The sequence below is a fragment of the Homalodisca vitripennis genome, chromosome X (genome assembly GCF_021130785.1).
Source record: "Homalodisca vitripennis isolate AUS2020 chromosome X, UT_GWSS_2.1, whole genome shotgun sequence".
NCBI lineage: Eukaryota > Metazoa > Arthropoda > Insecta > Hemiptera > Cicadellidae > Homalodisca > Homalodisca vitripennis.
Genome location: NC_060215.1, coordinates 26380590 through 26408554, shown reverse-complemented (window position 1 = coordinate 26408554; position 27965 = coordinate 26380590). Strand labels below are relative to the sequence as shown.

General features: G+C 34.5%; 1 protein-coding gene across 1 annotated transcript in view; it reads left to right on the top strand.

Moving 5' to 3' along the window:
* LOC124368817 (plastin-2) overlaps positions 1-27965 on the top strand; it is a 65784-nt gene that overhangs the window by 15452 nt on the left and 22367 nt on the right. The window contains exons 2-5 of the mRNA XM_046826217.1: positions 13767-13934; positions 17784-17892; positions 22541-22694; positions 27362-27569. Coding sequence (XP_046682173.1) covers positions 13767-13934; positions 17784-17892; positions 22541-22694; positions 27362-27569 — 639 coding nt within the window. The remainder of the gene's footprint in view (positions 1-13766; positions 13935-17783; positions 17893-22540; positions 22695-27361; positions 27570-27965) is intronic.

Here is a 27965-nt window from a genome sequence, read left to right as displayed (position 1 = left end):
GTACTGTTAATACCCCCCGAAATGAAATTCTGTGTACGCCCCTGGTTATCTATCATTGGCCGTGTAGGTCGTGGAGTATTAGACTAAAGAACTACTTTGAGGGTATTGCCGTCTATTTACTTGCCTCTGCTTTTACACCGGGGTTCTCGGTTTAATAAAAACAAACAATGGATTTTTAATATTAAGATTGATATTAACAAAAAGGAATTACTTTTTTGCAATCGGCATACGCGAACAACTTTTTAAATTAAAAAACAGTGCTCATGTTTTGAAAAAATAAATAAAAATGTCTTTATTGGTCGAGCGTTCACCAATGTACAAACTCTGCTTTTCGTGACAACTCCTGTGAAAGTATACAAAATTCATTGTACATAGATCACGCAAAACTAAAAATACGAGCAACGTTTATCACTTAAACATTCCGGCAACACCTTTCTTAAATTCGAAGTGACTGAGGGTTTTTTATTGCATAGGGCAGATCATTATATTCTTTTGGTCCAAAGTGTTTTCTTCCTACACGTAACCTACGCGTTTCTTATCCATTTCAAGGTCACTGAACATGCGGTGTCCATCAATCGTGACGGATGAAAATTCTGATCGTGGATGGACACGTGGTATGATTGACGTTGATATCAGTGGACATCGCCATTATTCTTGTTAAAAGATTTATATATGACGCATTGTTCGACTAATGGGTGTTACTCCGTGTACAGACTCGGCTACAGGTGGTGTACACTGTACAGTCGGTACTGTGACTCCGTAGCCTGTACGGAACCCAAGTAAACAAACCTCTTGATTTTGTTTGACCTGAATACAAAGCACCGGTATTGACGGGCGGACTACAGTCCTACTCGTCACCTACTGAACGTTTCGTGCTTGTGTTGAGTAGGAAGCCCAACGTCGCAGCTCAACCAGAGCAGATTACAACTAAAACACACCCGAAGTTCATTGCACACGGCTGCAATTGTGCACATTTTCATCTGAAACCGAATTCCTTTTTTTTTAAACATATTACTTATTGCTTAATATATAATCAAAACACTCCAATAAATGAAAGATTTTTATTTTGTGAGGCCTTTCGTGCTCAAAGAACACATCGTCAGACCCACATAACTGAAATAAAAGTAAATTAATAATAAAAACAATTTAGATTTAAATAAAAACATATGTCTTGAAAAATACAAAGAGATAAGATTTTAAAGGCCAGGAAGCATGTCTACTGTATATATAAAAAATTAATATTTAATTAGATTAAAGGCAGTAACGGTGAATTTTGTAGAATATTACTTATTATTAGAGAACTTATAATGGCGTCAATCGTTAACGTGTAAAAAAAATAGCTCTAATATGAACAATGTTACTCTTGAGTAGGTATCGAAAAGCACAGGAATGTCGCGTAAATTAACGTCGCAAATATTTGCACCAAACCAGTAGAGAAGTATTTTTTGAAGTGACTACTTCTTTTGGCGGGCTATGGATGTATGTTTCGATTATTTTCGGCCAGTCTTTAAAGTCACAAGATACAAAAATTAGCCTGAATAAGTAGAAATGTGTTCTTGTGATTAGCGAAGTTGTCGTTGATGTACTGGCGGGCATCAATATTAAGCACAATATTGTTGTTGAAATATTATACTATTGTTAAATCTGTTAGTAATTCTTTTTAAGGCGTTATTTACGCAAATTACAACCTTTCAAGTCGTGATTTGTTTGTATTTAAATCAGATAAACGGATAAACATCTAAAGCTAGAAACCCGAGTCGTACGGTTTATTGTTTTAGCGTATTTTGTTGTCTAAATAAAGTACCGAGATATTGTAACTTCTGCTCTCTACCTCTATATCCCTCCATACTTGAATCAATAGAAAAATTAAAACAGGGAATCGATCAATTTACTCTGCCTGTTTCGTTACCACGGGAATGCAAGCGTGAGTCTACAAACAACATTCCATCGCTATTAGTCACCGACTGTACAATTACGATAACTTCATTAGTTCACAATGAACTCGTTTTGTACGTATTTCAATATTTCAGTGAAATATCCAAAGTAAGAGTTGAACCATTTTGAGTTATTCTATTTTACGGCCGATTTTAAAGTATACTCTTTCGCTTCATTTGGAAAAAGCCAGTCATTTTATTTATCAGATCCCTGAAAGGTACTTGGTCGTGGGAAACGCCTTAAAGAACTCAGGACTTTCACCGTGGCATTAGTAGAGGTCAGGGTACATAATGGAAGGAATAGGGGGGCGATAGAGTTTCCTCCACTCTCAACCTACACTAACTTCTAGTGTGAAGGAATAGGAACACTAACTTCTAGTTTGAAGGGATGGGAAGGGCGATATAGCTTCCTCCATTCTCAACCTACAGTAATTTCTAATTTGAGGGAATAGGGAGGGGGCGATAAAGTTTCCTCCACTCTCAACCTACACTAACTTCTAGTGTGAAGGAACACTAACTTCTAGTTTGAAGGAATGGGAAGCGCGATATAGCTTCCTCCATTCTCAACCTACAGTAATTTCTAATTTGAGGGAATAGGGAGGGGGGCGATAGAGTTTCCTCCACTCTCAACCTACTCTAACTTCTAGTGTGAAGGAATAGGAACACTAACTTCTAGTTTGAAGGAATGGGAAGCGCGATATAGCTTCCTCCATTCTCAACCTACAGTAATTTCTAATTTGAGGGAATAGGGAGGGGGCGATAAAGTTTCCTCCACTCTCAACCTACACTAACTTCTAGTGTGAAGGAATAGGAACACTAACTTCTAGTTTGAAGGAATGGGAAGCGCGATATAGCTTCCTCCATTCTCAACCTACAATAATTTCTAATTTGAGGGAATAGGGAGGGGGGCGATAGAGTTTCCTCCACTCTCCAACCTACTCTAACTTCTAGTGTGAAGGAATAGGAACACTAACTTCTAGTTTGAAGGAATGGGAAGCGCGATATAGCTTCCTCCATTCTCAACCTACAGTAATTTCTAATTTGAGGGAATAGGGAGGGGGGCGATAGAGTTTCCTCCACTCTCAACCTACTCTAACTTCTAGTGTGAAGGAATAGGAACACTAACTTCTAGTTTGAAGGAATGGGAGGGGCGATATAGTTTCATCCATTCTCAAACTACACTTCTAGTTTTCTATGACGATCTGTATTATCCGAGACTAAAGACTGGAGATTGAAATACATGTCCAGTATAAAAGTCGTAGCTACAGTAGTTTGTGTAGTGACGACTGGGATAATGGGCGAGCCTGTGGCCCCTACTAGTGGGTGGTGGGGTTGCCCAACCGCCACCTTCACTGCTTGGGCACAGTGTAGTTGAAATCGTGATTTGTAAATAATTTATCCTTCTGGCTGTCGCACAATTTTGTAAAAGTGGCCCTGAATACCGCCACGGATTTCCAGGAATCTACTTTCGCCTGGCACTATCTGATATTGGCGGAAGCGGTTTCGCTCCACTAAAAAACTCGGGTCTGGCCTAATTTTATTTGCAACGAATTTTGCTTTCAATTTTACCAAAGAAAACTTAATTCTGTTACACGTACACATTTCTTAACATGCTGTTAACAAGAACATATTTATTTATACTTCTGTTTATTTATATTGGTTCTTAGAAATATACCAGTTCTCGTGACAACATTACGATACAATATCTTTTAGTACTGAATTTACAATATACCGACAAATTTGCGGAAATGACTAAATTTGATGGTGCATAGTTTCTGAAACAAATTGGAAGTTATCATGCTTACTGCTGTAACTTCTAAAATCGAACTTGTATATTATTTCAGTGAACGAAAAGTAAAATACAAGTAAGGCAAAACTTGCTCTTGTTATTTCCAGTGTCTTGACGACACCAACTTGGCAACTTATGTCTCTTGTGTAACAAGTAAAAGCCATAATTAACCGTTTCTACAATGCATTACATTACATTATGAACGATGGCCAGTACCGGCACACGAGATGTTTTACAAACGATATGCGTAGGGGAATAAAATCAGACTGGGATAAAAATATGGTTGTAATATTTAGAACAACTGGTTCTTCTTTTTCAACAACTTTCCATTTATATCTAATATTTTTCATTCCTGTACAATTTCTTTTCACAAAGCCGAATAGATCGGCCCGGTGACGGTCGGTACTCAGACCTATTGCCGTGTCGATATATCGGCCCGTGACGTTCTGTACTGAGACCTAATTGCCGCGTCGATATGTCGGCCCGTAACCGTCGGTACTCAGACCTATTGCCGTGTCGATATGTCGGCCCGTAACCGTCGGTACTCAGACCTATTGCTCTGTGGATAAATCGGCCCGTGGTGGTCGGTACTCAGACCTATTGCCGTGTCGATATATCGGCCCGTGACGGTCGGTACTCAGACCTATTGCCGTGTCGATAGATCGGCCCGTGACGGTCGGTACTCAGACAAATTGCTGTGTCGATAGATCGGCCCATGACGATCAAGGAGTACTGAAAGGTGGGACTTCTGGCAGATATATTATAATATGAGCAACGCGGTTTGGTTGGTTTTATCAACAGCACATTTAGACGTCTGAATAACTTGTTCGAGATTAGTCATTTAATGTTAGTAATATCCGCTATCTACTCAACAAATTAGGAGTGTACACATTTCAATGTTAGCGATACACAAATTAGAAGTGTATACCGTTCAATGTTAGCGATACACAAATTAAAAATAACGATAAGTCCAGAAATGATAAGTTTTTTAACTTTACACTCGACAGTACGGATTTTCATTTATAATAACCACTTGAATGTTACGATTAAATTGTATCGAATTTACGTGGTACCATTGTAAGGCTTTTAACCATTCATTAGGATTAGAATATTTTATGGAAATCAGTCGTCATAATTTACAATGCGGTCGGTTCTTTGCATTCGCAACGATACATGATTCGGTTGTGGGCAATTTAGTAAAAACTATTAGATCGGGGAGATTAGCTTATACACGTTGTTGTAGTTGACGGATATGCGGGAAGCGGTTGTGTCAGCTGAACTCTGTCAACGAGAGACAAAGGATGAGTGAGTGGGCGCGAAGGCAAATGCGAACAGGATGGAGAAAGCGCGGGTGCGAGTGCGAGTACGCGTTAACAGTTAGTGGACTCATGGGAAACTAATGAATGAGAAGAAACCAAATTACACAGCTGGTGTTTATCGTGTGAGCGGCCCGCGCTACATTCTCATTGACTTAACTCCGTTTATTTAATAACAGTTATCAGAGCGGATTTGGCGTCGTTTACTCGACACTGTTTCCATTCAGCTATTCATACGTTTGCGATGGAATTATCAGTCTGTTGTCTTGCGTGTTGGGGAGTAGCACAGGCAGTTATATTATCGACCGTATTGTCCATCGGTAATAATGAACAATCGATTGTAATATAAACGGTTTACAGTCAACTACACCGATGGTTTATACTCAAACATGAAACCGGTATTTTTGTTGGAATTGTTTTTAAGAGGACGCAGTACCCATTAGTCCCATATGTTAATTTAAAAAAATTCGTAATGATCTTATTTTTAATAAATTCGTACGGTGTTTATATAATTTTACTCAATAAAACTCTGTATTGTGAATCCAGTGATTACTTTTCCAAAAAAAAAAACAACACTGAAAATGTATTAAATGCAAATTTTGTGAGTGCGTTTTTAGTTAATTATATTCACATTTGCGTAGTTTTAAGATCAAAATTTTGATCACTGGATTCCCTTATTACATAAGTAAGCTTCAAAATACGTTAGGAGGAATATTTGAAATTAACATTGGACATATGGGACTAAACCCAGGATCGTGGAGGGGTACTGCACAATCGTAATATTTAAAATCGTGGTCGGGCAATTTAATTTCTGTTTTTATGTGTTAACACTACTTTTTACACCCCATATCCTGCATGCATTTTTATTTAAAAATGAATAACCAAAAAAAGTTTGATTTAAACAATTTCAATCTTGAATTAGTAGTAGATTACATTACTTCGTGCTAAATTTGAAATTAGTAATAATTCAAATCGCAGTTTGAAAAAATGGCTTCCTTTTGTATATCGTAGTCTCAGATTTCTAAAAGCACCAAAGAGAGATATTGACAACAAAATCACAAGGGATATGAATTATTTAGTGTGTCTCTTTTGTTGGTTAAGGTTAAACGATAGAACATGAAAAAAATACTATTCCTGTACAGTAACAGTTTTCAAATCAATATGTGACTCAATTTTATTTGAACAGTAAAAGTATTTGTATTCACTTGTAAGACATGAGATGCTAATAATGTTTGTTACCTTACACGAGTCATATTTTATAATAACTCCAGTGCTTTTGGTTATTTTAGTTTGTGTATAGTTTGGAATCAAGAAATCAATCAAGGAAATATTTATGTTCCTTTTGGTCAGTAATAGAGATACTCATGAACAATTATAGCATTTAATCTATTTTATTTATTTATTCATTGAGTTATTCTTTTTGAATGAGAAACATGTACATGCACATTTTAATGTTGTAACTGTTGTGTTACCTCAATTGCAAAACTGTTACACACTGCCTTCAGCTGGTCTGATATTGTAGAACTTCAAGTGAGAGTGATATTTGATTGAAGACTTTTTATCTCATAGACTGGGAGTGAGATAGGCTATCTGTACTGAGCATAGATAACAAATATAAAGGGGAATAATTGAAGTTTGGCTCACAGCTTACATAAGTGTGTAACCAACATGGTGGTGCTCCAAGAAGATTTTATCACTAAAATCAAGGAAGAATTCCAATCAGTGAGTTTACATTTTAAAATGTTGTGTTACTTCTTAATGTTTTACGTGTATTAAACCTTAATTAAACCTTTAATACATTTTGAATTTTTTCTTTTGTACAGTATTTAATTGGTTCAATTTACATCCATTAGCTAAATAGAAAAAACAGTACCTATAGAAACCTGTATGTTTTTTGGCTGAACAATGTGATTGGTTTAGTTTCTTACTATCATTTGTGCAATGCTCAGATATTAAATGTATCACATCATCTTAATTAAGAAAAGATTAAAATACATAAGGCATATTTTAGATTGACGTTATTCGTATCCAAGTAGTTAATGGCTAACCGTGTAAAAATATTGACAAAAAACTTTATATTAGTATGCCAAACGATCTAAAATTATACAGAGAAGCTATATATATATATATATATATATATATATATATATAGGCTGGGTGGGGGGAGAGAAGAGAATGAACTGCCCAAGCTCTGTAAGTGCTTGAAAACTCAAATTTTCAAAATATAATCTCTCTGAGCTAATATTGTTGACACCTGAAGGTCCAGAATCCTAACCTGACCTTAGTGACGCGATTTGCACCGTCATTTACAAGGTCATGTCATTTAGCCAGAGGAGTACACTAATGGTTTATCAGTGTTTGTTATGTGTAAAATATTAAGGAGAGGGAGTGATCCATGAGCTGTAAACTTGTGTTTTATGTGCTAGAGAGGTATTCAGTTCCGTATGACATGATACATTTAAGAATGAGCAGGATAAAGGAAATTGCCTATCTGGTAATTCTACACTTCAATTGGTTATTCAATGCTGCATACAATACGTGCAGTGTAAGCAATTCTTGAGTGCTTGTGTTATATGTGCTAGAGAGGTATTCAGTTCCGTATGACATGATACATTTAAGAATGAGCAGGATAAAGGAAATTGCCTATCTGGTAATTCTACACTTCAATTGGTTATTCAATGCTGCATACAATACGTGCAGTGTAAGCAATTCTTGAGTGCTTGTGTTATATGTGCTAGAGAGGTATTCAGTTCCGTATGACATGATACATTTAAGAATGAGCAGGATAAAGGAAATTGCCTATCTGGTAATTCTACACTTCAATTGGTTATTCAATGCTGCATACAATACATGCAGTGTAAGCAATTCTTGAGTGCTTGTGTTATATGAAACCCGATTCTCAAAGTTTCAAATAACAACACATCAGCTGACAAGAATGTCATTGTTATTGCCACAATGTTTGTGACACTGAAGACAAAGTTAGCTAAAAGCATCTGTACCACCATCTTGTTGTATTTGATCGATCTGATGTAGCCATTTTGGGACTAGTTAGTTATACAGGGTGAGTCAGAAATATGGTAAAATATTTTAAAACGTGATTGTAGAGCTAAAAATAAGAAAAAAATGTTATATAAAGGTAGGTCCGGAAACGCTCCATTAGTGAGTAATGGCTGGCGAAAGATTTTGCTTTGTTTTCAGTTCACCTGGTGAAATTAAGTGATTCTGAAATGTTTTGTTCTTACTTTTTAACTCAAACAAGGTGGATTTATAAGGAAAATCACCTGAAAAATCAAATAAAACCACTCTAGAGGATGTAGTGTGAACATTTTTTGAGAAAAAGTATGAAATTTGCCAAAAATTTAATAACAAAAATACCGTCTTAAATGTTTGATGTCCCATAACATTGTTAAATGACCAATAAACAAATTGTTTTTCCTAATACAGATTGTAGATAATTTAATTATAAAAACAACCATAATAAGCAAAGTTAACTAAATGTGTAAAAAAGTTATGAAATTGACTCCTCACGTATTACACTACACAGCAAACTTTTGCTGTTTTATAATAAGGAATGAGTAATTTCACCAGGTGAACTGAAAACAAAAAAAAATCTTTCACCAGCCATTACTCACTAATGGAGCGTTTCCGGACCTACCTTTATATAACATTTTTTTTCTTATTTTTAGCTCTACAATAACGTCTTAAAATATTTTACCATATTTCTGACTCACCCTGTATATATTTGTGTTTTATTGAAGTAATATTATCAAGGCGTGTTAAGTGAATCATTTTGGATAATAACCCTCTACAGTACAGTGTCATAAGACAACTTACTCCTCATGTTCCTCTGTCCACTTATCTGTAATGTTCTAAGATAATAGTTGTCTGAGACTGACTGTAGTGAACACTGTGGTGCAGTATTATACAGATCCATGCGTTGAAGTGCATTGAACTCTTGTGCACTGTAAAAAATCCTAATCAATTCTGTGTAATTTACAGTGTTACTGTTTAATTTATTGCATTAAACAAATTCTTTAAAATTTATTTCATGGAAAAGGCTAGTAATAATGATACTTTCTTCAATACTGTTTATTATTTGATTACTTTAACAGCTATTGAGTCAAAATTAACTGAATATTTTCTGTGGTGGTGTTTTTGATTAATTCTTTAAAATTTATTTCATGGAAAAGGCTAGTAATAATGATACTTTCTTCAATACTGTTTATTATTTGATTACTTTAACAGCTATTGAGTCAAAATTAACTGAATATTTTCTGTGGTGGTGTTTTGATTAACAGAACCTAATCATACTATTGGACAGACTGTGGTTTGTAAATCATTTACAGTTTATCTACAAGACATGAGGAAAAAAGATTAACTGACCACTTATGGAGAGTTTGGTGATTCGATACAATGTATTTACTTAACTAAATTAGTGCATGATTACAATCTTATATGTTGTAGTGAGAAATAATATTGGATTGAAAATTTGAAGCCGAGGCTTATAAAATTAAACCAGAGTTTGTTGTACTTTTGATACGAGTATTGCAATACTGACAGCGACCTTGATGCCAAATGCTACTATTTGATCAGTTTATACACAGAAACAACCAACACACAATTCAGTACGCTTTTCTAAGTTGTGCAGATATCAAATTAATGTTTACGCGTGTGACATAAACATACAAGATCCTTTATAGGAAGTAAATAAGTGAATTGTAGTTAGTGAACATTAATAAAATTGTTGTCCACAGCAAACATTTTAAATTTTGAATAGTCTTATTATACAATTTTATAGAAAGTAATAAATACTGTTCTGGGACTCTCGGTATAAACTTCACACTACTGATGATTTTGCCTGATTGTGTCTGTAACAGACATCGAGTTGGCCACTGAGTGTAGAGCTTGTCAAGGTCACCCAGGCCCACTGAGAAATCAAGTGTTTTAATCATCAGGTTTAAACATAAAGTGGTGACTAATTCCTTATCAAAGATAGCACATATTGAAACACTGTAGTTCCAACAGGAAATTTACTATGAATTAGTACCTCATAAATTTCATACAAGAGTTCTTTAAACTGTCCACAAAATCTATTTACACTAATTTATTACACGAGATATTTTCACCTCTATAACTGAGTAAATATTATATTTAATTAGTCATATTTTTCAATAGTAAAAAATTTTAAATGGTTTAAAAAATGTTTAAAGTGGTATTTTACATTCATGAGTGGTATTCTATTGAGCTTTGATTTTACTTTTCACCTACCTTCATATTTGTTTAATCCCTAGATACGTGTTTTGCGTTTGTTCAAAATGAAAAGTTATTTATAAAGATATGACTTGTTTATGTACTGGTGGGGAACGTAATGTTAATTCTAAAGACATTGCCAAAGAAATGTCTATAAAGTATCTAGGAGTTATTTTGGATAAAGTACATATCACTGCCCTTGAAAAAGGAATAACAAAAAAGTCAATAATGTTAAGAATCTTTTTTACAAAATTTGTGTAGCAAAACTATTTTGAAAACACTATATTTTTCTTTAGTACATACAATAGCGGATTGGAATATGTTATAATGACTTGAAGAGGGTCTTATATTATGACTTTGAAACTCAGAATAGTTTTTACCAATTTATACATATACAGAGCAAGTTTCAAAATATTTCAAAACCTACACCTGATCATCCTTCATTTCATATTTTCCAACAATTTCATATTCTTTTTATAAGACATATTGAAGTGCTAAAATAATATTTTAGAATAATATGTAGAAGTTCTAAAACGTTAATATATATATATATATATATATATATATATATATATATATATGTATATATATAATTTATGTATAAAAATGAATATTTGTTTGTATTCAGAAACTATTTGACCGTTCATAATGAAAATTTGTATATATTGTATTTTTCCACGTAGGAAGTTTATATGCTATGCCCATCAATGTAACTCGCCACCAGGCGGCGCTGCAAAAAGGAAAAGTTTCCGAAACGCCTGCACATTATAAACTGCAATTACGAGACAGTTACATATTAAATATTATATGCTATATTAAATAGTCAAACACTATTTAAAGGCGCTAAGTTTTGATTTATATTTGTCTTTAAAATACATTTTTGGTTGAACATAAAGTTTGAGTCTTACACCACTTTATAATAAAATACATGTACGTGTACAATGGCTATATACATACACTTTTGACACATTTTCTTGATCGTGGCAACAAGGCAAACTCTACATCGGCGTTGGAAATATGATTCGTTTGAACCAGAAGTGCTCATACACGGGCAAAGCTTACAAAAAGCGTGCGAAGCCATGGGAAACAGCTAGTAGAATATAAAAGAAAGTTACGGGTTCGAATGATTCTCAGTTCCTAAATTAAAATGTCACATACTTTAAAGAATTTTTTTTTTGTAGCACCAATGTTTTTAAATCAATCACCAAATGTTTTAAGAAATGAAAATAGTTTTTATTTAAAGTTGTGAAGAACATTTTACGTAATACTGAGGATTTAGAATATCACTTTTCAATGTCTAATGTTAGATAAGATTTGATATATTATAGATAGGTATGTTTAGAAAATAAGATAATTGTACTCCCTGTATTACCTCGACAAAGTAATCTAATCTCACCCATACTAAATAAACAGATAAGTAAACTTATAAACTATTTTATATTTTAAAATCTTTAAAGAAAAGGGAAAATACACTGGATACAAACATGTTTATTCTTCATTGAAATTCACATAAGGAATTATAAGAATTATAATTAATTCCTTAATTACTCACTGCATAGATCAAATTGACTTTGTACAAAGAGGAGTTCATATACAGATTATATTTTTTGGCTTTTTTAAACTTCACTCAAATAAGTTTTGCTTGTTCATTATTGAAAATAACACCCTTAGGTGAAATTAATGTTAAATATAGATACATTGTAAACTTATATTAAATATTAATAATCACAAGAAAATAAAGTTAATGCTGTGGTCAAATTAAAGTTAAGTGTTGTGTCAGCAAATTTATAAAAAATAATAAACATAAGTTAATTAGTACAAATTAAATGGGGAACTGAAACAGTGTATAAGTGTAATATAACAATGTAAAATGTTCAATAATAGATACAGAAAACAGAAAAACATATTGAAAGGAGGAATGATTAAATGAAAAATATTACTGTTGATTGTACGGATATTGTGTCAGCATCTCCGCAGCAGCAGCACTGATATGCAATAGCCACTCAAGGACCCTCCGCGCGCAATGTAAAATGAACTTAAGCTTTCTAAATTTCAGCGTAGTCGAGGTAAATGAATATTAAACTGTTCTCTGGCTCGCGTGTTATATAGATGTAAAGTAAAGTAATGTCTTATTTTACCAGGCGAAGTTAGGGCTAAGAGGCTTTCTCTCTAACATTTAGCCTGGGTTAACATTGATGAGGCATGTTAGAGAATATTTCATAACTGTTACAAATAAAATTTAAGAGAGTGAATGTACAATTCATGACTGGAAACTGTGAAAAGATATGTGTGATAACTTTTTTAATATGGCTTTAATTATTAAATATAAGTGTATATAGTGGTCTTCGATCATTATAATACTGATAGTCTTAAACTGCAAGTAAAACATTTAATCATAACCCTTTGTGATCAGATTGTTGGCCACCGCCATTTCTTTATTACCTTGGAGTTATGTTGTTTATATCGTTCTCAGTTCATATGGCCGTCACAAGAAAGAAACCACAGTAGCCAACAGTGCTGCCTACCTGACCTGATGGGACAGTTCCTAAAATACTGTTTAGGCAATTTTATGAGGGTGCATCAAATATAAATGGGACTGATTTTGTTGAAAAATTTTAACTTTTTTTGCCTAAACTTACAAAGTATATATTATTTTTCAACATATTATCCCACCCTTGAAATACATTTTCCCCATCATATCGGGAGTTTTTTATTCTAGCATTATAAAAACTCATTGGACGTTCTCTTAGCCATTGGAGTATAAACACCTCCACTGCTTTGTTTTCAAAACGCTAGCGTCCAAAACAATGAAAGTCACAGGGTGGCAAGTCCGGGCTATAAGGTGGACGTTTCAGCGTTTCCCATCCTAATGTAACCAATTTTTCCTCGTGGAGTTAGCCAAATTTGGCCTAGTGTTGTCATGCAGAAGAATTTCACTTCTGGCCAATTGCTGCATCCTTTTCCTTTGAAATGATAATTTTGCCGCATCTAGTACTTCTCAATAATATTGTGTGATTTCAAAGAGACGCACCGATTTTCCTCAATGAGATTTTGACTGCCTCAATGTTGACTTCTGTTACCCATCCTTGGATGATGATCGTGACTTTTTATGCCTTTCAGAAAATTCAATGTGCTGACAAACACAAAGGTTTTTTGAACATAAAGGGTATTTTCCCCAAACTTTGCCCATAACACAGCAACATTTTAGTTAGACACCCTTTCGTTGGCTAAATACTTGATTATAATCCGCTGCTTCACAGAGACATGCACGTACTACTCATTCATGAATTTTTTAGATTAAGGCATCCAAAAGAGTTGCGGAGAGTCCAATGACTCCTTGGAAGTTTTTAGATAATTAGTCCCATATATATTTGACAGTATCTGAACAAGGTAGTAATAGCTGCTTTAATAAACCACTGATTTGTAAATAAATGTTAAGAGGATATGTTTATACCAATATGTATTAATTTGTTCCAGATTGACAAAAATGGAGATGGCTACATCGACATGTCAGAACTCAAGAACGCCCTGGACCTCTGTGGGTTCAAGATGCCTGGCTGGAAGGTTCGCAGAATGATAGAGGATTATGATGATAAAAAGGAAACACAACACCAAGGACGATTAACTTTTGATGAATTTGAAAAGGTAAATAGCATTTGTAAATACAGAGGTCTTAAATAGCTACAGAAATTGTTTATACATATGGAAAGAATCTATTTTTTTACTAACTTTAACAATATTACTGTTATTTTAATTTTTTTTTTAAATTTAATTTAAACATAAAAGTACATTCATTATAAATTATAATTATAAAAGAATAATTCAAGAATAATTATCAAAGTAGTAGAAAGTGAATTTTGCTTCACAGTGTGATAATTAAATATCCGTTAGTGAATAAAGTAATTGAATATACTTAAGAGAGGATGTAATTGGTGATAGACTTATATATGCTGGTTAGATTCCTACTTCCAATGTTAACTCTTCTTACAGAGTTGTCTGTAACCATTTAATAGTGCTGGACACTGGTGAACTGAAACAATCACTTAGCGACATATGCACATTGCATCTATATTTCTACATATGAATAAAAACACCTCTTTATTTGAAGTATAACTGTATAACTTAGTCTCTTAATGAACTAGGAGCATAAATGAAATTGTGGTTATAACTAGAACTCTGTAACAATTAAAAGTATAAAATAATAATAATTTTATTATAAGAAGTTAAAATATACGAGGTGTGTCCAAAAAGTATCCGACCTTGACGTCTGGCATGAACTGACGTTACTGTGCGGCAACGGCAATCTGGTTCCCTTCAAAGTACTCCCCTCCACAAGCCACTACCTTATTCCAACGCTCCTCCCACTTCCGGAAACACTCCTTAAATTCATTTTGCGGAATGGCCAATAGGTCCTTCGTCGCATTTTGTTTTATTTGTTCAACATCGTCAAATCTATTTCCTTTCAAAGGAATTTTTAATTTCGGATATAGCCAGAAGTCACAAGGAGCTATGTCAGGACTGTAGGGAGCCTGTCGTAGCTGGTTGATGTCGTGTTTGACCAAAAAACTTTGAATAAGATTTGAGGAATGAGCTGGCACGTTGTCGTGGTGCAGGATCCAGTCACGGCTTGTCCACAGTTCAGGTCGTTTCCTTCGCACTGCGTCTCGTAGCCGCCTTAGGACCACAACATAATACTCCTTATTCACTGTCTGGCCTCTTGGAGCATATTCGTGATGAACAACGCCGTCCTGGTAAAAAAAAAACTGTCAGCATTGTCTTGACATTGCCTCGACTTTGTCTTGCTTTTTTCGGCTGTTGCTCTTCGCGACTTTTCCACTGTGAAGATTGAGCCTTTGTTTCAGGGTCGTAGCCATAAACCCATGACTCATCACCAGTAATAACTTTTTTAAATAGCCCTGGGTCACTTTTTATCAAATCTAGATTGTCCTGTGCGATTTCAAGTTGACAGTTCTTTTGGTCTTCTGTCAGCAGCCGAGGAACAAATTTTGCGGAAACACGGTTCATTTTTAAATCTTCGTGTAAATTGTTACAAACTGACGATTTTGGTATTCCTAAATCTTCTTCCAGCTCTCGGACAGTCAATCGACGGTTTTCATTAATTGCAGCACGAACACGTTCAACATTTTCAGCGTTTCTGGCCGTGTGAAGGCCTGCCAGATCGGTCATTACTCTCCACTGATATGTGGCCATTTTTAAACTGCCTAAACCACTCTTTTATTTGTGTATCGCCCATAGACACGTCACCATTTTATTTGTGTATCGCCCATAGACACGTCACCATAAACTTTCCGTATCATAGTAATCGTCTCTGATGCTGAATGGCCAAGTTTTTGGCAAAATTTAATGCAAATGCGCTGCTCAACACGTTCAGTCATATTGAAATGCGATGCACACACACGGCAGTACTGTACGGAACAGAGCACTGTGACTCATTGAGTGACCGGATCGTATTCAATGTATAATATAGGAGTAGGCTCGCCCCTCCCCTCCAATAACCGGTTCGAGCCGGTCGGTTACGCCGCGGCCGCCTACTGGTTGGCGGTCGGATACTTTTTGGACAGACCTCGTACAAACTATAACGGAGCTAATGCTAATAAAATCTATACTTTGAATTAATTACACTGCTATGGTTTAAAATACATTTCATCTTACTTTTATACGTTATAATCAGACCTGCTTTAACATGTCTGAGGAGGTTGTTATACAATCTAGAACCAAGATGAGAGCAATTTATATTACTGATTTCCAACCTTTTGGTTAAGTGGTTTGTATTGACAGTTGCAGAGCTGAGAAACCTCCTTCTGGAAAATTAGCCTCTTGTATAGATTCTTGATGGTTTGTTATAATATACAGTTAATGCATACTGTTTCCATTGGAAATGTTTTGGCACTAACTTGATAGGGAGACTCAAGATCTCAAGATCTCTCTCGACTTGAGCACCCAACTAATGGCTATGTTTTACGTTCTTTGAATTCAGTGTATCCCACACTTTTTTTTATAGGTTGAGTAACTAATAAAACCAGGATCTCTATCGGCTCAGATAATAAACTTCAAATTCTTCTTAATACTCAGCATATTCCTCATGCTGAGAAGCGTGGGTGACGTGAGAAGGTCTTTACGTCACAACTCACATCAACCACTTACTGTCAAACAGCATTCTCACTCCTACATCACTGACTGCACTAGATTTGGGAGCGCACAGGGAATAATAACGTACTTGCTGATTATTCTTGAGTTCAGAATTAATTAAATCAAAAGCCTTATTTTATTAGTTTTAGGTGCAACTTTCAGGTGCAACTGCCAGTCATCTGAATAGAGATGAACTGTGCAACTTTGCACACACAGAGGAGAGGAAAATTTGAAATGTAAAAGTTAAACAGCACAGGCTGTAAGAGAGTCAGCTCTCATGAGGAAAACCTCTTCTTTTGAGAAGAGGGCCAGATGTATCGCTACCCAATTTTGTAACGTGACTCTTGTCTTCAAGACAGAAGTTTACCAATCTTAATGAATGGTAAACCCCAATTAAACAATGATCATTTCAATGAATGTGGTTATGTCGCCATAACCACAATAATGAATTTTCCTCAATTTTCCTCATTCATGATTAAAGCAATAAAATGTTAATGAATTACTAACAAATCGTGTTGTTCTTTATTAAATCACTGTATTATTCATTTAATAAGGGTAGTACATGTTCCATAGCCTTTCTGAAAACCAGATTGTAATTTTTCTATATATTTAGCATGTTTTATACATAACTCTCTGATGGGCAATGATTTTCCAAAACTCTGGAAAGAGGAAATAATATCATGATAGGTTTCGGTGTTTGACATTTTTAGGGGCAGTCAATTATTGAAGTCGATATACAATACTGATTTTTCATATTTTTTAGAAAAACTCAACAAGAAAGTGATGCACTAATTAGGTGTTGATGGCACCTAAAATGTACACAATCACATCCTTAATCATTTCAATAGATTTGCTATCACCATCTACTGCTTTCAATTTTGTTTTGTTCATTGCTGATTTACTTTATTCATTTGATTACTTCATCTTCCTGTTTATAGACAAATGATGTATTATTTATGTTTTCATAAAAAAACTATTACTTCTTCAATGGTCTCATTTCTATCTCTTAATTCTACAGAGCACTTGTTTATATCATTAACATTTAGTTTGTGTCATATTGAAATATTTAATGTCTTTTATCTCTAACATTTTTTGTTACTCACCTCTCGGCCAACAAATTTCAAAATGAAATAATCCAATTTGTTAAGCTGTCAGGTACAAGAGTTGAGTTGTCAGACGTAAACTGTATTTGTTTATAATACAACAATCAGTTTAATGAACTGGAAAGTGTACATTTGTTTCTAATATGGGTAGCCAAACAGTGTTGTTTACCTATACTCCTCTCCTCCCCCGATCACACCTTGCAGATTTGTTCCTTCCTAATGCTTAACAAATTGTTTTCAGCTATGTTTGGAACTGAAGGCTAATGAGGTTGGCAGTACATTCAAACAGGTTGTCTCCAAGAAGGAGAACCTAGAAACCTTGGGTGGCATGTCTGATGCTTCCAGCGAAGGTCAGTTTAGATTATTCTTTAGGCCGTTGTGACATTTGGGCTTCGTTTAATTCTCAAAACACTTTTAATGTAATGTAGGAAACTACATGAATTTATGGGCGTGAAACTTGTGGGTATAATTTGCAAAATAACATGAACAAAAAGTGTGATTATGTTTGAAGCCCAAAGTGCTTCATAAGGAAACAAAAAACAACTAATCACTATATATTTGTTGGACGTGTTAATCTGCCAAAGGATCGTGCTAATTAAGCATGTCTTGTCAGTCTGAAAACCTAACGGTTTGAAACAAAATCTCCCATGTCGTCATCAGTCATAAACATTGTTGTTCCCGTCCAAAAATGTAGAAGTTTCCCCTTGCTCCCAAATACAGTAAAATTCCATTAATCCGGCATCCTACAGTTCGGCAAACTTGGTAACCCACGTCTTTTGGAAAAGGTAACATTTTCTTGAACAACACAATACATTAATCATTTAATACGCAATAATGTTCTTTTTCCGTTCATGGTGGACACAGCGTTTAGGCGGGTGTGGAGAGTAGGCTAGGTGTCATATTTGGTCAACTTGGGTGATATCGATTCACGTGACTGACCATGGCCGTCGGCTGTCAGCCTGTGTAAACAGTTGCATTTTCGTATTTTCTTATCAACTCAACTGAATCTAGTAATGGTAGGTCAACTTCACAGTTAATGTGCTCAGCACATGTTTGTGATGGAAGGACGACTCTAAAAGACTGATGCCTTGCTACTGTCTTCTGAGATAGGCAAACAGTGTCTAGAGAGTCTGGCAGTGGCAGTACGAACAGGGCTGTGATAAGCCGGGATAAACGTGCCCTTGAGCGTATTCCGTTCCGTTGTGTGATGTGTAGACTACCCACTGTAAATAGACAGTTAAAAAAAGTTCTTATAGATCCACAAATAACGAGGACTACCGTAAGGTTATATTTGAATAATAAAAACATGTTTTACTGTGAGTATTTGTTTATTTACTGTATCTACATTGTTTCTCTGATTTATATCCAATAATTGGACATATTTGATAATTTGGTATGTCACAAGTCCTAACCATGCCGGATTAACGGAAGTTTACTGTAGGTAACTAATATACTAGCCAGAACGCATTACTTTTGAGCTAGTAAAGACAAGTTGATCACGAAAGGAGAATTTTTGAAAACTCGTATGTAATGTGGACAGTTTGAATTGAAAAGGATTCTTGTTCTAGGACAATTGCCAACATATTTACTACGGTACAAATCTTGTTTTGATGTAATTATTTTGTCAAATTAATCAGATAGTTAAAAATTCTTAATTTAAATTCTTTGAACTCTAAGAACAACTTCAGTACCAATCGTGAAACCTTTCAATCTATTCTAGTGAAAGGAGTACAACTTTTGCGGCAACCCCATCTTCTCCGCCTTAGAATTATGAATACACAGGTTTTGCTATCTATCCTCTCTTGCCAGCCTTGTTGTGTGTTCCACTGGGAATACACTGGCAGTGTATCTTAGCAACCTCAAGGTGAAATGTTACCTTAATGAAGAATAAGCAGTGTAGTCTTGCCAATTTTAAAGTGGTGGAGGAAGCAGACTACCGTCACATGCATTTACATTTTATACCTGTCTCATGGCATAACTGGGTGATACCCGGCTCCCTGCACCTACAGGTTGGATTGAAGACTAATACCAACAGTATACATAATATATCTTTAAGAATTGTTACTATTTAACTCCTTTTAAATTTTAAACTATACTTTTCTTGAAAGCGTGGGTTGTAATATTTTTCTGTTATTTAATAGACTGGAATCTGTGAAAATGTAGCTACATTAGAGCCTCGGTAATTCGATGTAGATGGGACCGAACCTACTTCGAATTATAAAAAATTCAAATTAACACGGAGCATCATGAGAAAAGGGAATTGTTAATTAAAACCACTGTTTGTAGGTTAAGTAATGAATGATTGCATTTTACTAAAATAAAAAGAAAGTATAAAAGAGAATGTTATGTACATTAGACAAGTTTTACTTTTAAATAAGCTGCTAATAGATTTTTTGTTTCAACACATCGCAGCGATATCCTGCCAGTGTTGAAGTGATATAATGTCGGCTGCAGTTGCTTCTGCTTGTTTTTCTATGTTGCACAAAGCTACCTCTAGCGCTGCGTAGCGTGTACTGTGTGTCATTGTCGGTATAGTCTCTTGCACAATTTCTTCATATAAGTCGCAAGTCAGTCACGTAACGAAATATACGCATTATTGTGCCTACAACTCTTACACAGCATTTGAAAGTCGAAGGTGCTGTTTACAAGTGTTATTTATTGCTCTGTATTTTTATTCTTTTACTACATAGTACTTCGAACTATACAGAAGCTCAAACTATCAAGATTTGAATTACCGATTTATTAGTGGTAAATTTTTTGACAAAATCACTATTTCTTGATGTAAAAGCCATGGTTTAAAAATAAACATTATTACTAAATGCTTAAAAAGGGGTAAGGGTTTTTCAGAAATAATTATAGTTATATATTCAATTGAATATAATTCACAGAGTACACTTTGTCTTTACTATATTTTAACACTCTAGAGCACCGCCATGTCATTTTGGAAATAATGGTGTGGACTTCACAATTCTATACATTTTAAAATTCTTTCCGACTGTATTAAAGTATAATTTGTATTATTTCCTCTTTAAAAAAGTATGTTATTCTTTAATTCCGTAGTATTACTATTGTAATATACGATATATAATGTAAAAATATTTTTAAATCACCATTTTTGGAAAGAAACTTTATTTCCACTTGAGTAGATTTATTATTTTATTATCTAAAACTTGAAAATTTTATATTTTTATACTAGTATTTGGTTTTCAATTACTCACAATATATAACACAGTTCACTTGACATATTGAACATACTTGACATGTTTTGAAAAAATCTCTTCAGAACTTGTTGTTTTGCCAGAGATCCCAGCGAATTATTATTGGAAATATCCAATAGATCTCTTTTATTATTATGACACTCGAGAAAATCAGTAAACAGATGGTAAAAGCTGTGCTTAAGTCATATATGAGGTGTGTTCAAAAAGTATCACGAATTTTGTGTAATTTCAAAAATTATTTATTTATTTGTGAATATCTATTTTGTCCCCTTCAAATTAATCCCCCTGGGATATTATACACTTGTGCCAACATTTTTTCCAATCTTCGAAGCACTTCAAAAAATCATTTTTTTGTATCTTGTTCAGCTCCTCCTTCAATGCCGCCTCTATCTCGTCAATTGTGGAGTATCGTCGTCCTTTCATGGGCCTCTTCAGTTTCGGGAACAATAAAAAGTCACATGGGGCCAGATCTGGGAAATACGGTGGCTGCGGTATCATTAGTGTGTTGTTTTTGGCCAAGAAGTCGCGTACAAGCAGCGATGTCTGATCAGGGGCATTATCGTGGTGCAAAAGCCAATTTTTGTTTTTCCACAAATTTGGGTGTTTCTGGCGGATTGCTTCGCGCAAATAGCGCATAACTTGCAGGTAATATTCCTTATTCACCGTTCTACCTTGTGGTAAGAACTCATGATGCATCACGCCCCTGTAATCGAAGAAAACTGTAAGCAAAACTTTCACATTCGACCAAACTTGGCGTGCTTTTTTCGGTCTTGGTTCGTGCGGCAGCTTCTATTGAGATGATTGAGCTTTGGTTTCCACGTCATAACCATAAACCCACGATTCGTCACCAGTTATGACCCTCTGGAGCAAATTCGGGTCGTCGTGGACAGATTCCAACATCTCATTAGCAATGTTCATGCGATGCTGTTTTTTGATCGAAATTGAGCAATTTTGATACGAATTTTGCGGCGACCCGTCTCATACCCAAATTATCGATTAAAATCGAATGGCACGAGCCAATCGATATGCCTAGGTCCTCGGCAATTTCTCTAACCGTGATTCGACGATTGGCCAATACAATTTTCTTCACTTCATCAATTTTTTCGTCTGTTGTTGAAGTGCTCGGGCGTCCGGCACGCTCTTCGTCGTTCACATCTTCTCGCCCTTCTGAAAACATTTTGTACCACCGATAAACGTTGCTTTTGTCCAAAGTAGTTTCTCCGTATGCCACATTCAACATTCGGAATGCATCCGCGCACTTAATTTAGTTTTTCACACAAAATTTGATACAGGTTCTTTGTTCCATTTTTTTGAATGGGTAAAAGTTGAAGACGAACCAAAACACGTGCAAGCAAAGCAGCTTTCAACAATTAACTGAACATTCAAAATGGCCGAAATTGTCAACATAAGTGAGAGACATATGTACCAACATAATGCCACAAAAAAATCAAAATTCGAATATACGTAACCCGCGAAAATTTAAAATTCGTAATAGTTTTGAACACACCTTGTATGGTGCCGGAAGAGTACCAAATAATGGCACTGGAGAATAGACTCCCATTATTATTTTTTTTACCTAATATAACAATTTAGTCTTTTTACTTGTCTCTTCTTTTGTTTACCATATATAGGAACAAAAAGAGAGTTATTTTGTTTTGAATTTTAACTTGCATATTTTCCAAAATCCAGGTTTTTCACACTATTTGTAAGGAAAAAAGAATTTTTTTAGTCAAACAAAACAAAAAAAAGCAGTTTGAGTAATGCACAAATGATGGTTTAGGGACCACACACTCTGTGCGGTTGGAGGAGCAGTTGGCATTCTCTGATTGGATCAATAGTAACCTGGGTGGAGACCCAGACCTGGCACATCTTCTGCCCATTGATGCTGAAGGCAAGACACTCTATGATAAAGTCAAAGATGGAATCCTACTTTGGTGAGTAATTCAATGTTCATTCACATACCCTTCTTTAACCTGTTCATAGCATTATAACGAAGTTTACTGTTATTGAATTGTTGATGTGTGAAGTATTCAACAATATTGTAAAGTTTTTGAGGGAATGGAACTGTGACTAGGGCAAGATCTAGTATTAATGATCGTGATGCTAAAAAAGTTTGTCTTAAGGGGACTTGGACAAAAAAAAATTATTTTTAACATATATTTTTTTATTTTTTTTTTATTGTAGTTTGACATTTTCGGAATACAATGATATTAATATTATCACTCACAAAAATTTCTAAATGCTTCAAATAAATTTTTGAAGTTGCCTCTGCAACGCCATTGACGGCTGTATCCAGTGTTGAGCTTTCTTATAGTGCTGATTTTACTGATTTATTATTTACTTACTCTTAGGTTTTGTTTCTCTACGACCTTAGCAGTTTTAACAGATGTCTGCTTGTTTTGTTATTGTCAATTGTTTGTAACCTAGCAACTTTGTTGTTCTGACAATATTTTGTTATTATTGGAAGTTGACTCAGTGTTTATAGACTTTTATTTCAAAGTGATCTTTGATAATATAATGACTAGACCTAAAGGAATCTTTAAAAAACGTACCAATAAAGGTAATAGGTTTTATAAAAGGTTACCTTCAGTTTCACCAGATGAAGACTCAACAGTTAGGCCTCGGCCTACTACTCCAAAAGTTGTAGTGCCACCCAGTTCTTCTGAGAAGAAATTAGGTAGTAGTGATGACCAAGGAAAGTCGAGTGAAGAAAAGAAGGAGAGCTCTTGGAGAGGAAGAGGAGAATGATGAATATTATGTTCCTGGAGGGTTTTAGAGCTCAAGTATTGTGAAAAATATACTTTTTATTTAAATTTTTTTGGTTTTTTGCGTTTTCCCGAAAATTTTGATTTTTCACACAAATGACCCGTTTTCTCTGAAAGTACTAAAGATAACAAGCTGAAATTTTTACAGGATGTTTAGTACGTATCTATGATGCTACTGATCTACAAAGAAACAATTATAACAAGTATTGACTTATTAGGCCTCATTTTACTGAAAAATAGTCTATATTTCAGGGTTATTTAGAACTCGCTAGATAAAAAAAAATCATAACTTGGCCAAACAGAGTTATAAGTTCATAAAAATAGATCAGTAGCTTTGTATAGGACCACATAGTAAGTGATAAAAATATCAGGTTGGTATCTTTATTACTTGCTAAGATAATGGGACACAAAAGTACCTAATTTAACATGGGTTTATATGGAGCGTTCAAGTCCCCTTAAGCAATAGTAATGGGTGAATTTCAATACAAATTTTATATTGTATCAGAAGTTTAACTCTTTTAGTGCCAACGGATGTTTGAAAAACTACCGAAAAGTTCAAATTTCCATGCTTACGGACTTTTGTGTAAGAATCCTCCCACAATAATTTTTTACGTGTTATAAATTCTTTGTATATAAAAAATAAGAATGAACCAAATTCAAGAAAAAAAAAATATTTATTGCAATTTTAAGATTAATTACATGTTTAGTTATTCAGTGTAAAACAACACATTTTAAATTTCATTTCATGTAATGGAATACTTCCTTTTTAAAATATCGGAATAGACATTTTGTTAATAAATATTTCTTAGAACACATGGTTATTTTACACATATCCATGTACTTAAAATATGTAGTGTGAAATCAAGGAGTCATAGGTTTGTAAGTAAGTGGAAAAGCACTGCAAGTACATTTTAATAGACAATTAATTGTAGATATGAAAGTATCTGTAGCATTTCCAAGAAGGTTGTACAAATATTAAAATGGTTGCATTGTATGGCTCTTTCAATGTAATGTATTACTTTTAGGATGAGAGACAAATAAATAAGTATCATAGACTTCATCATCACCATTATTCTATTTTCCAAACATATGGTGGACCTTTTCTGGCTTTTTCTTTTAAAACTAATCTGACTGTTATTAGTTAGTTCACCAATGCAGTTTTAAAGCAACAATACTTATAACTCTATCTGTTGTAATACTACCACTTATGCAACAATGCTGAGGAGCAAAACAAATCAATTCCAGCTTTGTTTTTTGATACTGCGTATAAAACAACTTAATTCTGGATACTTTGCTTAAATTAAGTTTATAGCAGTAGTATAAATAAATAACACTGAAACGTAAATACTGTAGACTTGGCCCTGCTTATTTAATAATCAGTGAATCATACACAGCAATAAAACTGAAGACAATTGTCAAAAAACAATTCAAATTTGTTTACATTTACATTCATTTTAATTTTTCTTCTATCTACCATACAAATAAACTGTAAGCTAAAATAGGAACAGTTTGTTACAAATAAATTACTTTATTAGGAAGAAGATTGAAAATTAGTAATAAATTTTCAATAGCAAATTCATAGTAGTACAAAGCTAGTTGTTGTGTATCAGTAAATTGTTTGCAAAGAAGTCATAGTAAATATATATAATTCAGCCACTGTTGTATTGGCATAAATGTAGTAGCAACACAAGAACAAATGTATCAAGGTTACAAAACACCAACAATGAACGATAACGGCACATATCTTGTAAAAGGAACACCTGTATTTATAATACTGTTCTGTTATGGTTTGATAAGTCATATGTGGAGTTGGTTATCACTGTACACCCAAACATTTATGTTGAAATAATCAATTATCTCGCTCATATACTTCGCTGCCTGTTACAGTACGATAGAGCACGTAAACTGTGCTCTGAGTCATGGATACAAAAGAGTTATGGTAATCAGTGAATATATGATCATTGTAATGATTAATTCAAAAGAAATTCCAGATAAGAAATTACAGTAATAATAATTTACCGAAGAAAATTGCAAAGATATGCAGAATACTTTTGCATGCATTAATCTACATCCAAGTCCACATCTTTTCTCTATACTGGCAAGCCTACTTTAGCTGACTTAAGTGCAGCTTTTGAGTTTCTCGTTCATTCAAAAAACTTCTTTTGTACATCTAAATAGTTCAAAAATGCCAAATTTATATGTGACTAAGAACATATACAAATATTTTGACAGTACAAAATAAAAATCAATTATGTACAATACACATTTACATCGTCAAAACGAAATATTATTTTTGCACTTATATTTCATCTGCAGCAATGCCAATGACAAAAAAAGATTCACAACCTGCTAAATGAATAAAAAAAAACCCTCCGAGGTAATGAATACCTGCTCTTCCTCCTAATATACTTGGCAACCTAAATCAACCTGACTATATAATTTTCCTGAATCTTGTTCAAGTTTTATTTTCCCCTTTTTGTTTTTAGCCTTATTCTGCCTGTCCATGGGGAGAAGCCAGTGCAGTACAAGTGTGTATTGAGTGGTAGCCGTTGTGGAAACAACTCTATGCAGCTGTCAGAAAATACATTACATAGTTTAACATATATGATAATCTCCAAAGTAGACAAAAAGCTATGTTCAGTAAGAATCGCTCTCTTAAGTGATACAACTCCCAGTATAACAAAACTAAAATTCCTTTCACTACGATAGTTAAAAGTTTGAAGCTTGCTCTCACGATGGTGGCTGGCATAAACTATGCAATAGCATTTATTCTTTATTTACATTAACAAATAATAAAAGAGTGGTTTAGGCAATTCAAAGATGGCCCAACATATCAATGCAGAGTAACCTGTAAGAAATCTTGCAAACATTGCACGTGTTCTTTCAGGTACCAATGAGAACTGTTGTTGAAATCACACAAAACAATCTGGATTCATTTCGTAGCAACTGGGATATACAGTTATTACTGGTGATGAGACATGGGTTTATGGCTATGATCCTGATACAAAAGCTCAGACTTCACAGTGGAAGACTTGTGAAGAGCAATGGTAAAAACAAAAGACAGAGTTGAAGCATTGTCAAAGCATAAGTTTACCTTTACAGTGAGGTTCCGGTTGAGTCCTCAAGGAGTGCACTTGTATTTGAGCTTCCTCCCTTATTGGTGGGAAGAATGGCCAATCTCTTGCTGATACAAAAGCTGGTCAATGGTATGATTGAATGTTCAACATGAGTACCTCCACGAGAAATGGTCAACAAGCAATATTATTTTGATGTCCTAGCACAGCTGCGAGATCCAGTTCAAAGGAAATTGTGGCCAGCTCGGGATTATATTTTGCGTCACAGTACTGTGCGAGCTCATTCATCAATCTTTACTCACAAGTTTTTAGAACAAATTAACCGTCAAACAGTTTCATCAATCTTCATTCAATCCTGACATAGCTCCGTGTTGTGATTTCTGCCTGATTCCAAAATTCCTCTGAATGTGGAAAGGTTTGAGGACATAGAACAAATTAGACAAAATGCAACAGCTCTGTTAGCTATTTAAAAAAATGAGTTCAAGGAATGTGTTTGGAAGTGTTGGATGACTGTGGTGGCTCATGGAGGATATTTACTTTGAAGGACTGTCATGATTGCTGCAGAGTGATTCATATTCTTGCCAGAAGTCAAGGTTAGATATTTGTTAGACAAACCTCGTACACGACTAGTAGGAGAATTTTTTACTGAACAAACCCTGCTCCTGAACACTACTCTGGTTTCTTTATGATGTCCCATTGTATTCAATTTATTTAATTGCATTGTACTCTTATACGTAAGTAACAAATGTTTTTAAATTTCAGTAAAGTGATAAACCACTCATGTCCTGACACCATTGACAACCGAGCTCTCAACAAAAAGAATCTAACAGTGTACAAGAAGCTGGAAAACCTGACCATGGCTCTCAACTCCAGCCGTAGTATAGGCTGCAACATCGTCAACATCGATGCTCATGACCTGGCCAAGGGCAAACCTCACCTGGTGCTGGGCTTGCTTTGGCAGATCATTCGAGTGAGTTAAATTCAAATTTATCTATTCGTATACATTTATTACGCTAAATAGCAGAGCTGTAGTTACTGTGTGATAGTGTTACGAATTATAAGCTACATAACCTGTATTTTAAATACAGGTATATGCAAAGTTACTTATTACTCAAATTTGTTATAAATTTTCATAACTAATCTATTATTCAGGTTAACCTAATTTAGCTCAAATAAAATCTAAATTAATTTTTGTAGTATACTAAATTAAAATGAATTATCTCAAATACTGAATTGTTCAATAAGTTGTGCGTATATTAGTGTTTTTACTCACATGCAGTGGGGTTTATTGGTATATGTGGTACCAAAAATGAATATGGTTTTTAAAGTTTTTCGAACAATTTCTATGTTTACATTCAGTTCCATA